The sequence below is a fragment of the Vitis vinifera genome, chromosome 18, assembly GCF_030704535.1.
Source record: "Vitis vinifera cultivar Pinot Noir 40024 chromosome 18, ASM3070453v1".
Taxonomy (NCBI): domain Eukaryota; kingdom Viridiplantae; phylum Streptophyta; class Magnoliopsida; order Vitales; family Vitaceae; genus Vitis; species Vitis vinifera.
In genome coordinates this window covers 8,551,710-8,564,997 of record NC_081822.1, presented here as the reverse complement: position 1 = coordinate 8,564,997, position 13,288 = coordinate 8,551,710, and the positions used below count along the sequence as shown (strand labels likewise).

Below are 13,288 nucleotides of genomic sequence, written 5' to 3'. Positions count from 1 at the left end.
TCTAAATATAATGTATCTGATTTTTGGTATATTTTTGAGGTGGGATGCATCTAATGGGGGATTATGATTTTAATGCTACACAACTTGTGCGCATAATAAATAAAATAAAAATAAGGGAAATGGGTAAAGGAGGTGTGAAGACAAAGACTCTTTTGCTTGTGGTTTAATGGGATGAATAAAGAGGCGTGCAAGTTCAAATGGTTGTATTACCCCAACACCCTTTCAATGGCACCTCCTACCGTTCATATATCTCATTCCTGGCGTGGGTGGGCCTCTCTTATTCTCGAGTCTTTGGTCCTATACGTGCTTTTTCTTGGCTCACCTTTCAAAGGTGGTTGCTTTGCTTTTTTATCTTTGTATTTTTATGGATTTATGTTAGGCCAGAAAATAAGGTCCTAATCTAGACATGTGGATTGCTTATATAACCCATTGCGTAACAGCTCCTATTAGGAAAAATAAAATAAAGAAGAGTAGTGATTCCATGCGCCTAAGGGAATATTGAAAATTTTATTGTACGTGCTTTTGAGGTCAGACAAGGTGAGCACTTGGCGAGGAACCCTCACAACTTGAGGCGCAATTTTGTGAACCACTTGAGTGAATGAATGTGGCTTTCAAGTGCAAACGTCGAAGAAGAGGTCTTCACCAAGTGCGGCTGTGTGGAAAATGGGAATAGAGTGGGGTCTTAAACAAGGAGTCGAGTGGTTCAAGCAAAGAGGCGTGGTCGTTGGCATCAAAATGGGGCCTAATCCTTTTATCATTTCACCATTAAATCCTTTTCTGGAAAGGTGGGTGTGTGTGGTGATTGAATCATTTAATTTTGGCTGAGGAAAAACTCATGAACCGCCCTGGGTCTGAATGGACTGGACATGAGGATTAAGATGACCCACCGCCATTAGCATGTGTGACCATATGGGAGAGATGAAAATATTGCATGAGTGACAATGATTATACACGTTGAAAGCGAGTTCATTTTTAATTTAAAAGTCGAACACGAGAAGGGGGTATAAATAAACGACAGTAAAACGCCCATTGACCTGTTAAACCACCACTACCACCACCACCAAGTAATGACAAGAAATGTAGGGTTGATGAAAACGTCTTAGATGCAATTTAATGGATAGGAATCCAGACGCCAGAACAATAGGCGTCTAGATGGCTCACATATTGATGTGGTTGTCGACAACGTCAAAGTCCTAACATCCCAAGGGTTTTGCGTTTTCATATTGAAAATAACCTTGCCCTTAGCCCCATTTCTTGCAGTGGAGTTTCCAGTTACATCAAATAATGTGATACACGTGGCTATATTCTTGCTGGACAAAAGACGTGTCAACAATCTCTTCAGAAGAAAAGTTTGGAATAAAGATGGTGGATTATCGCATTAAAATCCTGGAAACTACCGAGTTGTTGTGAGAGCTTACTAATCATGTGTGTCTTTCTCAGAACTCAGAAGCATGACTCCATAATCCAACAGTAGTCTCAACCCACAATTACTATCATACTCCATTGCAATCCATAGCTTTTAATAGTTTTATCTACCTTAACAAGAAAATTTGGTAAAGGAAATTAGATCAAGCTAAAAGCAATAGTCTTGCTAAAAGGCAGGGGTAATTTACATGAGAACAGTGATAAAGAAAAATCTCCTTCAACCCAAGCCAGGTGAAGCAGCAGATACTGATTGATTGGCTTCGTAAAATATATCAATCTCCTGTGTTCCTCCGGAGAAAAATGCCTATCAAACCTAGAAGGATAAACAAATGAGAATCACCAATCTTTACCTAAAACAAAATTGAAAGATGAAGATTAAATAAAATTGCATAATTACCTTGACAGGCAAAGCCAGTCTGCCATGACTTATCTTTTAACTTCACAGCCTTCTTCTTTTGCCGGGTGTCTCAACTTCACAACAAACAACAGCATATGTCTTCATTTGATGCTATCTAAAGCACTTTCAATATTTAAATCCCTTCCTTTTTCTTGTGGGGATTATCTAAACCCCACGGCCAATCAATTTTAAGGCAATAATTTAATCCAAGCATCAAAATTTTTTAACCCCGTTCTCTTGAACCAAATGCTTTAATGTCTAACCAATCATTTCAATGTCTATCGTGACTGATCAATGCCCAAAAGTGGGTAAACAAGATCATCCAACTCTATGAAATCTTCCTCTAGAATGGACATTAACCCTTGAGTCGTACCATCTACAAACCTTGTGCTACCACTGGTTGACATCACCTGCACACCACCCACCATTCATGACACATTGAGGAATGTTGCTAATATGAAAAAGGAAGACAAAGAATTAGTATGAAGAGAACAGAATATACGGCCATGGGAACTGGATAAATATACATAATACATGCACGCTCAGTTAAAAAATTCATTTGCAGAATCAGGCAATAGAAATTTCAGTTCTGCCACTAAAATATGGATGTTAATCAGAGTGAATATTAAAGAAAAAGTTACAGAATTCAAATAATGAGCAGAGAAAACTACTTTGCAGGGAACTAAAAGGGAGTACAAGAAAAGAATTATGAAGTCCAATCCCAATTTCAAAAGGGTTGGAACATCCACAATAGCAGTTTCAGGTTAATAACTTAATATGAACATTTGAGATTTGAAATTTTTTTGTGGATATATGTGAATTCTTCCTACCATTGACTGCAAATTTTGCCACTGCAGTCAATCATAGTTCAAACATCAGCCAAATCTGTGCAATGATAAGAAAACATTCATGAGGACAGCAAGTTGTAACTTCATACAAATTGCATTGCAAAAGACTACATATTACATTGATATACGATTTTTTAGTTTCCATATACATAATTCAAGTCTTGAAAAAAAAAAAGTGAACTTTTGCATATATGGCAGTTTGTAATTGGTGACAGCAAAAAAAAAAAAAAAATTACATCATGAACTTGCTTACATTGTGAAAAACAACATTCTGAAGTACAAAACAATAGGTATAACAAGCCCTTGAGGACTGGCTCCAGTGGTAAGGAGTTGAAGTGTGGCTGGGGAGATTCCAGTTTAACTCCCAGTGAGGACAAAAATTAAAAACAAAAAAATGTTTACCTATCAAAAATATTAAAATTTGGTATAAAATGAGTATGGTGAATGGCATGTGCAACATAAATATATATTATGGTATTGAAGTTTCATCAAAGAATGTAATACCTGGAGCATGATAATGAACAAGATACTATTTGAGTCTAGATATAACAAGAGAAAATGCTGAAGAAGTCTTACAGGATTATGTGCCTGAATACCCAAGGGAAAGTTAAAGTCGGCAACAAACCCCCGGTGAGTCATAACTTGATCATCTAGCTCACTAAGCAATCTTGCTGAAATCTTAGGGATCTCATTTTTTGTGTCAACAGAGTTGTCACCATGCACGTTAGCTTCAACAATGTCAGATGTTGCGGTTCCATCATGCTGAATACCAACATGACGTACTGCTGAAACACTTTCTTCACCACAAGAACTTATAACATGGTCTGATGCATTGTTTCCACTTGGAGATTTGACAAATACTCGGCATAGGACAAAAGAAGCCTGCGGATGGTAAAACTCTGAGATTCCATAACAGCAATATAAGACAATCTTGTAAAATTGAGCAAGCAACCTCCACTCTCCGCCCACCCAAAAATACCATCAACCCCCCACAATTTTTTATTTCTGTAAAATCCTATCTGAATAGAAGAAGACCTTCACTATATCAATACGACATCATCTATGGTGGAGATGAAAGAATAAGAAGCCACTTCATTGTAGTATAAAACATATCAGAATGACTCATTGATTGACAAGATGAACAAGTTACTTGAATCGATCAAATGAATATTTTAAGCTTAATCACATTTGCAATCTACACTTCTGTTGATCAAGACGTTTCTAGCATAGCATGACTGCAAAGTACAACAAGAATCAATGAATTCAAATTGCTGTTCCAAGAGAGTACAGTTAGTAGGATTGTGCAATCCAAGTGGGAGTTAGGGCTATTTCTACTGTCTTGTATTTTTAGGTCCATGAATACTATAAACAGTGAAGAAATGCATATCCAGTCTCCTTTATGAATGACTTCACTTCCAACAAAGTTTGCAAAGAGTAATGCATACCAAAGTTTGCAAAGAGTAATGCATACCAAAGTTTGCAACAGGACTAGTGCAGAATAAAAGCTGTTTCACTGAAATAAAAACATGTTATTGGCATAAAATAGTTATCAAAATCATGTGGATGCAGCATATAAACATTTTCCTTCAGTTCCTATTTCGCAGAAGATAGCAACCCTTCACTTGATGCTTGAGCAGACTTAAGATGCTAGTTCTCTTAAAAATATATTTGCAAATGCCAGTTCAATTTTTTTCTGTTTGCTGATACATGAGTACTATAGCATAGATAACAAAAAGATATTTCTCTGATAGTTCTTCTGAAGTATGGTGGTGGAATCATTCTCCATTTAGTAGGAATTTCGTGGAAAGGTCCACTTCTTGTCTTGGTTGCCTCAAAGTCTTAGTTGATGTGGAAGGATACAAAGGATGGGAAATCTTCAGTCAAATTTGCCTCTACTTTTTTGCTACTGGAAAGAGGAGGGGCTCTTCCTATGGCAGTGGTTTGGAATTTTTGCATCCCACAAAAGTGGGATGTTTTGAGTGGAAGTGATTTGGTGGAGATTTTGATGTTGGATCAGCAAAGTAGGAGAGCTTGATCCTTGGCAAACCATTGCTCTCTCTTTGGGAAGAAGAAGAATCAGTTTATCACATCCTTCTTCATAGTCAATCAAGGGTCTTGTGGCATTTAATAATCTCCATATTTAAAGTGGAGTGGCCATTAGAGACTCCTCCAAACTGGCATGGGACTTTTGCGAGGAAGAGGCACATAAAAGTGTGGAACACAACTCCTTTGTGCCTTTTTTTGGAGTATTTGTAAAGGGAAAAATGGAAGATCATTTGAAAATATGGAAATGTCAGACCAGACCTTTAAAATGTCATTCTCATGTAAGCTCTTGCACTCGGCTAGAAGATCCTCAGATGTGACTTCAATATCGATGATTTTATTTTACCTTCTTTTATTGACACCGTCTATATACTTCTTGTATGCCTTAGTCCCCCTTTTGATTGACCCTATGCATAAAATTTTCCTTCTCCTATCAAAAAAAGTGCAGAGTTGAGACCATTTATCCTAATTCTAGGACATCAGGAGCCTTGGTTATGGAGTACTACCCAGTAAATCCATCAGGGAATCTTGTTTAAGGAATTTGGAAAGACCAACACTTCATATTAACAATGCCAATTATTTGGAATTGAATTGGTATTACAAGGTTATTCGCCGCTACTATGATAACAAGTGATATTAACATGCCACCAAAACTTGGTAATAGAAATATAACCTTCCATTTCTATGTAGGATAGATAGGAGACTGTGAATTCATATTTTTGGTCTTGGCTATTGCAGTCAGTGCAACTCCAAAATCGTGGGGAAATTGTTTCTCAAACACATCAAATTTAGCAGGACATGTCTATTAATGCTACCAAACGAGTATTTTGACATTTAGGGGGGTAAAGATGGAACTAGGTCATTCTCAGGCCTTTTAAGTGCAGTATTCCGTGCATTGAGTTCAATTCTATAATCTCCATCACCATCATACATCACTGACAATGCTTAATTATGCAAAATGAAACTTTCCAAATCATTAAGAGCATCTAAACTAAAGCCACTAAAATTTTCAAAGCATGAAATTGATACTAATATTTTAGTATCTGCTTTATGTTTCACCAATTGGCAATCTTCAGCAAACAAGCATGCTTATCAAAAAGAAGAAACACACACACACATTCAGCAAACATGAAATAAGACACATTGCTGACACGAAAGACTCAAAGCCCCACAAGGCAGTTTTCCTCACTGCAAAGTATTGGGACTCGCAACAATTAGCCAACAACATTGGTGCATTCAAATCAGAGACTACACTTACAAGCACGTGTATTTCAATGGAAATGAACAACAGAAATTAAGAATAAAATCAGCACTGATTATAAAAAGTACCTTGAGGTGATCGACTAGGGCATATTCAAACATGACCCAATCGGTCCTCACCGCGCTTTTCGATGAATTGCCCAAATAAAAGGCGAAAGTCGTCCTCCTCCCCAGCGTAACCTTGTCTTTCCCAACCACCACATCCCTAACCCTACCCGTCCTCTTCCAAAACCCACCCCCAGCCTTCCTCCTTCCTTTCTCCTTCAAAACCCTAGCCGTGTAACAATACCAATGCCTCCTCCTTCCTCCATGGCCGAACCCAAAGCACGCTGTATCAGGCAAATTGAAAGGCTCGTAACCGTACAAATCAAGCTCTCCGATCGCATTGAAACCAAAGACATTGTGATCGGAAGAAGAGAGAGCGCCGGTGGTGTTCTTGCCGGTGAGGTAGTAGCGGATGAGCTGTTCTTCAGAAGGATGGAATCTGCAACCAGGCGGTAGCTGAAACGGCGTCGTTTGCGAATTATTTTGATCTCCCATCAATGGGAGATTTTCTGAGATCCCCAGTCGAGTATCAAAGAAGAGAGGACTGGGGAGAGTGGTCCTTAACACCTTCTATAGGCCTCCCAGAAACGTGCACGCTAAGTTTCTCCGTCTATGTGTGATGGGCTATTACTCAAGAGTATGTTCTCCTCTTAACGTGGCCCGCTACCATGTCCCATCCAGGAATCCCAATACTTATAAAAATGTCAGAATACGACCTTCTGGTTTTGGATTGGTGGGGTGATGGTTTATACGTCGACTTTGTGCACCGAATGTGGAAAATATAAAAATGTCAGAATACGACCTTCTGCTTTTGGATTGGTGGGGTGATGGTTCATACGTCGACTTTGTGCACCGAATGTGGAAAATTTTAGAATGTTGCCGAGCTGGCCGTTTCTTATTGGCCATCTTACGAGTAAGACGTTGACCGTGATTCCCATATTGATAAGGGTCTGACCGGGTCAAGTTCTGCCACCGTATTTCGAACCGTTGGATTCGGATCATCTATGTCATAGCAGCCGGTGGATGTGCTTGGAGACGCCGAATTTTCTTTAAATTTTTCTCTAATAAATAGTTTCTGAAAATATATTTTAATATAAATAAAAACAATTACATCAGACAAGATGAGTCTCTCTTAAGTCTTAACATGGTTATATTGTCTTCAAATATTGGAAGGCAATAAAAAATCATGGGTAAGGAGCAAGTCAACTCATTTGTTTCCCTCTCACAAAAAATTACGTTTTCGTACATATAATAATTTTCATATCCAAACACATGAATATTTCGTTCTTATACTACGAAGATTCCACTTTTATTTACATTGGGGCGGTGGCAATTTGAAAAGGAAAACAAGGAGAATTTAAAATATATATTATCTGTTTAACAATAAAATGTGAATTATGTAAACGTACACTATTTACAAAATAAAGATGAAAAGATAATCCAAAAAATTATTTTCATGGAAAGAATATTTTAAGGAGAATAATTCTCATTTCATGCACTAGAACAATATTTACCTCACATTATTCCAAAACACCTCTTATATGTGTAAGAAAAGTATAAATAATTTTTATTTTTATTTTTGGGAAGAGTCCTATTATGAATTATTTTTATTTTATTCTATTAGTCTTATATTTTTGGGAAAAGTCCTTGGGAATTGTTTTTATTTTTTGGATTGTGCTAGTGGAGTCCCATTCCACTTATAAGTAGATTCTCCTTCCACTTTGAGTCATGTTCTATTACAAGTAGATTTTCATTGGGACTATGTTAGTGACCTATAAAAACAAATCATCCCCCATTCTCTATATATGAATACCAATTTTTCAGAGAATTTTTCAAAGTTTTTCGGGGAGTATTTTCATACATCTACACATCTCGCTTACAAAGTGCATCCAATGTGAGATCCGGTTGTTGAATCCTAGAGGCAGACCCTAGAGGTAGACCACTAGTACCATAGTGCACCGAATTCGTCTTTGAGGAGAGTGAATCTATTTTAAGGACAGTGTTTGTCACGCTTCAGCCAATAAGTTTTTATTCTTATTAATTTTGTTTTTTGTTTGTGTTTTTTGGGCTAGTCATTTGTTTTCATACCCTTAAATCCAACAATCTTGAAATATATTCAAATGAAAGCTTCCCTAGTTCACACCCATCTTGACACTTCTAAAATTGATCCCTTCAATGGGACATTCTTTAAGGGATGGCAAGAAAGGGCTTTCTCTGCAATTGATGTAGTGAACTTGAGACACATTTTGACTGACTTAAAACCTTTGATGCAATGTTGGTAATTTCAGGAGCACCCTTGAACTTGTGGGAGGAAGTTATCCTATCCGCATGCCATATTCAAAATAGAATACCTTACAATAAATTTCTAGGTTCTAAGTTTGATATGAAAGACTTAGGAGAGACAGAGGTGATTCTAGAAATTAAAATAACTAGAACACCTAATGGGCTTAAACTTTCTCAAGAGTACTATGTGGAAAAGATCCTAAGGAAGTTTGAACACTTTGATTGTAAACCAGTGTCAACTCCTTATAATCCTAACTCACAGTTGAAGAAAAATAGAGAACATAGTGTTGCCCAAATAGAGTATGCTCAAATCATAGGGAGCCTAATGTACTTAATGAATTGTATTAGACCTGATATTGCTTATGCAGTAGGTAAATTGAGTCAGTACACCCAAAGTTCTAATCAGGACCATTGGACTGTTGTTCGTAGAGTCCTTAAGTATTTGAGAGACACCATTAACTATGGTTTGTACTATAGTGGATTTCCAAGTGTCCTTGAAGGATTTAGTGATGCAAATTGGATATCAGATTTAGATGAGATGAAATCCACTAGTGGATATGTTTTCATCCTTAGTGGAAGTGTAGTTTCTTGGAAGTCTGCCAAGCAAACTTGCGTTACTCGGTCTACTATGGTGACTGAGTTTATTGCCTTAGAAAAGGCAAGTTCTGAGGCTAAGTGACTTAGAAACCTCTTAGCAGATATTCATTTATGGACAATGTCAGCCTCGTCTATGTCTATGCGTTGTAATATTCAATCTACAATTGATAAGGCTAAGAGTAAAATATTTAATGGGAAGAACATGCATATACGCCTAAGGCACAATATTGTGCGGCAGCTGCTTGAAATAGGGGTTATATCCCTAGAATTTGTGAAGTCATAGTTGAATTTGGTCGATCCTTTGACCAAACCACTAAACAAGAAACTAGTGAAAGAAACATCGAGGGGGATGTGGCTTATGCCTATTACAGAAGTTAAGAGTGGTGGTAACCCAACCTATTAAAATGAAAATTCCATGAAGTAGATTCATATGGGTAATAACAAATCACTTGTTGATTTGAGGTGCTTTATCATTTATAATTGTATGAGAGTTCATCCTTATGGTGTAGATAGAGCGTATTCTACATTGACTAAGGTTGAATGTTTACTCTTAATGAATATCATATTCCTTATGGATGGTATGTTTAAATGCATAACATACTTAATGGATTCACCTATATGAAAGTAGAGGTGAGGTCACTTCCTATGAAAACTTAGGCAGGTTCTCTAGAGCTCTCATGAATATCCAGGCAGGGCCCATGACCTATTTGTGTCAACCCATTTTGTACAGCTCATAGTGAAATTGAGAAAACCAATGTGGATAAAAGTCCTTGAGTTACATCAAGAAATATCGGTTCATAGAAATTTATTTTCACCATGTTTTGTGATTCAATACTTATTTGTCTTAAGACTGGTTCATAGCCTTTAGGCACCAGTATTGATGCATTGGATTCTTTTTTCCTAAAAAAAAATAAAATTATGTTTACACTTTGTGGGGATTGTAGAAAGAATGTAAATAATTTTTATTTTTATTTTTGGGAATTATTTTTATTTTATTATATTAGTCTTATATTTTTGGGAAAAGTCTTATTGGGAATTATTTTTATTTTTTTGGAGTATGCTAGTGGAGTCTCATTCCACTTATAAGTAGATTCTCCTCCCACTTTGAGTCATGTTCTTATTACAAGTAGTTTCTCATTGGGACCATGTTAGTGGCCTATAAAAGCAGGTCACCCCTCACTATGAATTCCATTTTTTTAGAGAATTTTTCAGTGAGTATTTCCATACATCTATTTAGAGGAATTTTTTTTTTCAAAACCCGAAATGCACACATCTTGCTTATAGAGTGCACCCGAGGCAAAATATGGTTGTTGAATTCTGAAGATAGACTACTGGTATCCTAGTGCACCGAATTCGTCTTTGAGGATGGTGGATCTATTTTAAGGATAGTGTTTGTTACGTCTCAGTCGATAAGTTTTTATTTTTATTAATTATGTTGTTTGTTTGTGTATTTTGAGCTAGTCATTTGTTGTCATACCCTTAAATCCAACAATATGTGTATATGGATTATCATTCATATTAGTTCAATTCACATAAAACTAGCATATTATTCAACCAACAAAAATACTTTAAATCTAAAAGAGTATTACTTTAAGTTCGAAACGGTGTTACCATTTCAATATATGAATGAATAATCAAATAGCAAAGACACAACCTTTCCTGTTTAGAACCGAAATGCTCTCAAGAGGAAGAGAGGGAGATAGCGAGGGGGAGGGTGACGACGATGAGGCGAAGCTGGATCGGAAACGGCAGAAGTTCGGGGTGGAATCGAAAACCTTCGAAGTGGAGGTGGAAAAGAAAAGGGGTAAAACTCTTCTGTTTATTGTGGAAAGCAAGAAGGGTGTGTCCTCATGGGTTAAAATGGGGTCGGCAAGTGTCGGGATGTTTTTGGAAGGGATGGACCAGTGTATTAAGGATGGGAAGGACGTTAAATGGGAAAAGGGATGGAAGGAAAAGGGGAGAAGGTTCTCCATGGTGCGACAAGCGAACAAGGCGGGAAGCTTCATTAGGCTAGGAGTCGTTGACGAGGAGGAGAAATGGTACAGCATTTGTATCCCGAAAGGGAAAGGGGGAAGAGAGGGATGGATAGCCATGGCGAGAGTGGTTCGAGATTTGTTTACAAGGGTTGAGAGAAGGGAGATAAATAAGGGCGAGTCAAGCCCTAACAGAGTGTTATCTGTAAAAGGGGAGAGATGGGGGAGAAGTAGTATTTTGGGGATTAGGATGGAGGTTAAGGGAGAGGAGAGTTGCAGAAATAAGGATCGGTTGGGTCAATGTTTGATTGGAAAATGGGATCCTAAAGCAGCAGGAGGAGGGGACTTAGAGAGAATGGGGTGGATGTTGGCGAGAGCGTGGGGATTAAGAGGGAGGTTAGGGTTGGCCTGGATGGGTGAGGGTCGAGCCCTACTGGAGTTTGAAAAGGTGGCAGAAGCGAGGAGAATCCTCGATGGTGGAGTAAGGCTGGTGGGGGGGATTAAAGTGGAGCTGAAGGTGTGGAGCCAGTGCTATGGGTGCGTGGACGAAGGGGATCTAGAAGAGGAAGCATGGGTGAGGGTAAAAGGTCTCCCACTGTCGTTATGGACCCCTAGTATATTGCGAAAGGTAGGAGATGTGTGCGAGGGCTTTGTAGCCATGGATGGGCCGACGGAGAGAATGGAAGATCTCCGATGGGCGAGGATATTGGTGAAGACGAAAAGGGGGGTGTGGCCAAGTTCCATAGAAATCGAGATAGATAAGACCACATTTCTTCTTCCGATGTGGTGGGAAGTAATGCCGGTGTTCAGAAAGAAGAAGGAGGATTGTCGGAGTGCAGAAGGCTGTGAGGAGGGGGACGACGGAGATGCACGCGCGGGTCGGCGAGTGGAGAAAGGGAGCAGCGCAGACTTCGAGGTTCAGTCTCGGTCAGACGACGTGACGGATGGGCTGTAGGGTGGGAAGGGAAAGGTCTTGTCGGGGGGCCGGATCCGATTCGGGTCGCTGATCCGGGAACCAGTGATTGGGGTGGATGCTGGGTTGTACCCGAGTGGGCCTATCTGTTCCAATGTGAGTTTGGGCATTAGAAGTGGAGGGGGGCCCAGCCCAAGTCCAACATCTGGAGGCAGCAGAGGCGGGCTTGGGTCGATTGGTAGAATTAAAGGGCCTAAAGGCAAGGAGAAAGCCCAAGAAGAGAATCATGGGTCTCGAGAGGGATTTTATAAGGTCCAAAGTTGGGATAGTGGGCCATCTTTGAGTGGGTTTCAAGAGAAGGGGGCTCAGCGAGGTGGGCCGCCGCAAATAGGTCCGAAGTTGAGTAAGTTGAATCCAGGCCCGATGGCGGTCTCGGCGCAGTTTGGGCCGCTGGGTGAGGCCAATTTTGAGTTAGAATTTTTAAGGGTAAGGGAGATGGAGACTGTGTTCGCTCAGAAGTCAACAGAGGAGTGGGCAGACAGTGCGCTCCATGAAGAAGTAATGAGGTATGAGGCCTTATCATTCTTAGGGGGTCTATGGGTATCCGGGAACTCTTCTTCTTCTTCTATGTTTTCTTTTGGTCGGACTCCAGAGGGGGAGTTCTTTGACCATTCCGGGGAAGGAAGGGAGATCTGTCAAATTGACAGAGATTCGCAAAGGAAAGAGGCAGAGGGCTCCAGGGCCAGTGGCAGTGCGTGCTGGGAGTTGGTTGAATTCAAAGGTTCCCTAGCTTCGACAAGGGAGCAGGAGGTGGGGCCTCCCCAAAATGTGATTCAGGATGGAAGGGGGGGAAAAGGAACTGGATTGGCAAGAAAGTAGCCTAGCAAGGTTTAACCTTTTCCTGGGTTTCTCGACTGATGGGATGGAGAAGGAGATTTTAAATTTCCTGTCAAAAATTAGGAAAAGAAGGGAAAAGATTCACAGTAAAGGATTGTTGGAAAAATCGAGGTTTGAAAGGGAGCTAAAGAGATTGGAATGCTCTGTGAACTATGAGGGGGATAGCAAAAAGAAGGGCTCTTTTCAGGGCAAAGGGATGCAGATGATGTGTGTTTAATGAATATTAAATTGTTAAGCTGGAATGTAAGGGGAGTGAATGAAAGCAGGAAAAGGAAGGTTATTAAATCGGTTGTCAGGAAGCAGAAGGTGGATCTCTTTTGTATACAGGAGACAAAAATTCAGCTTATGTTTGAGAGCGTGGTGAGAAGCTTAGGGTCGGGTAGATTTTTAGAATGGAAGGCCCTGAATGCGTGTGGCTCGACTGGGGGTATGTTGATATGCTGGGATAAAAGAGTTTTGGAGTTGCTGGAGTGGGAGGTGGGGCAGTTCTCTCTATCCTACAGATTTAAAACTTTGGAGAATGGGGTGATTTGGGCTTTTACGGGGGTTTATGGGCCGTTTACTAGGCTTGAAAGGGAGGGGCTGTGGGAGAAGGTAGGGGCAATCA

The 13,288-nt window shown here is 39.5% G+C and overlaps 1 protein-coding gene across 3 annotated transcripts; it reads right to left on the bottom strand.

Moving 5' to 3' along the window:
* Positions 1-1,471: 1,471 nt before the first annotated feature.
* Positions 1,472-6,635, bottom strand: LOC100262577 (NAC domain-containing protein 72). 3 transcript variants are annotated; one of them, XM_002282863.4, is made up of 4 exons: positions 6,043-6,634; positions 3,247-3,552; positions 1,823-2,232; positions 1,472-1,738 (listed from the first exon to the last, which is right to left on the bottom strand). In XM_002282863.4, exons 1-3 carry the CDS (start codon positions 6,511-6,513, stop codon positions 2,101-2,103), a joined length of 909 nt encoding a protein of 302 aa, XP_002282899.1. In that variant the 5' UTR covers positions 6,514-6,634; the 3' UTR covers positions 1,472-1,738; positions 1,823-2,100. The 3 variants fall into 3 exon arrangements, with proteins under 3 accessions (XP_002282899.1, XP_010664561.1, XP_059591026.1); XM_010666259.3 differs by having other exon boundaries at positions 1,823-2,273; positions 6,043-6,630; XM_059735043.1 differs by having other exon boundaries at positions 1,823-3,552; positions 6,043-6,635.
* Between the last annotated feature and the right edge of the window lie 6,653 nt (positions 6,636-13,288).

Bases quoted from the DNA above. Each gene is read 5' to 3' on its own strand.
- LOC100262577 (XM_059735043.1), bottom strand. From the start codon at position 6,513: ATGGGAGATCAAAATAATTCGCAAACGACGCCGTTTCAGCTACCGCCT. The intron at 3,553-6,042 runs GTACTTTTTATA...TACCATCCGCAG, and splicing joins CCCTAGTCGATCACCTCAAG to GCTTCTTTTGTCCTATGCCG.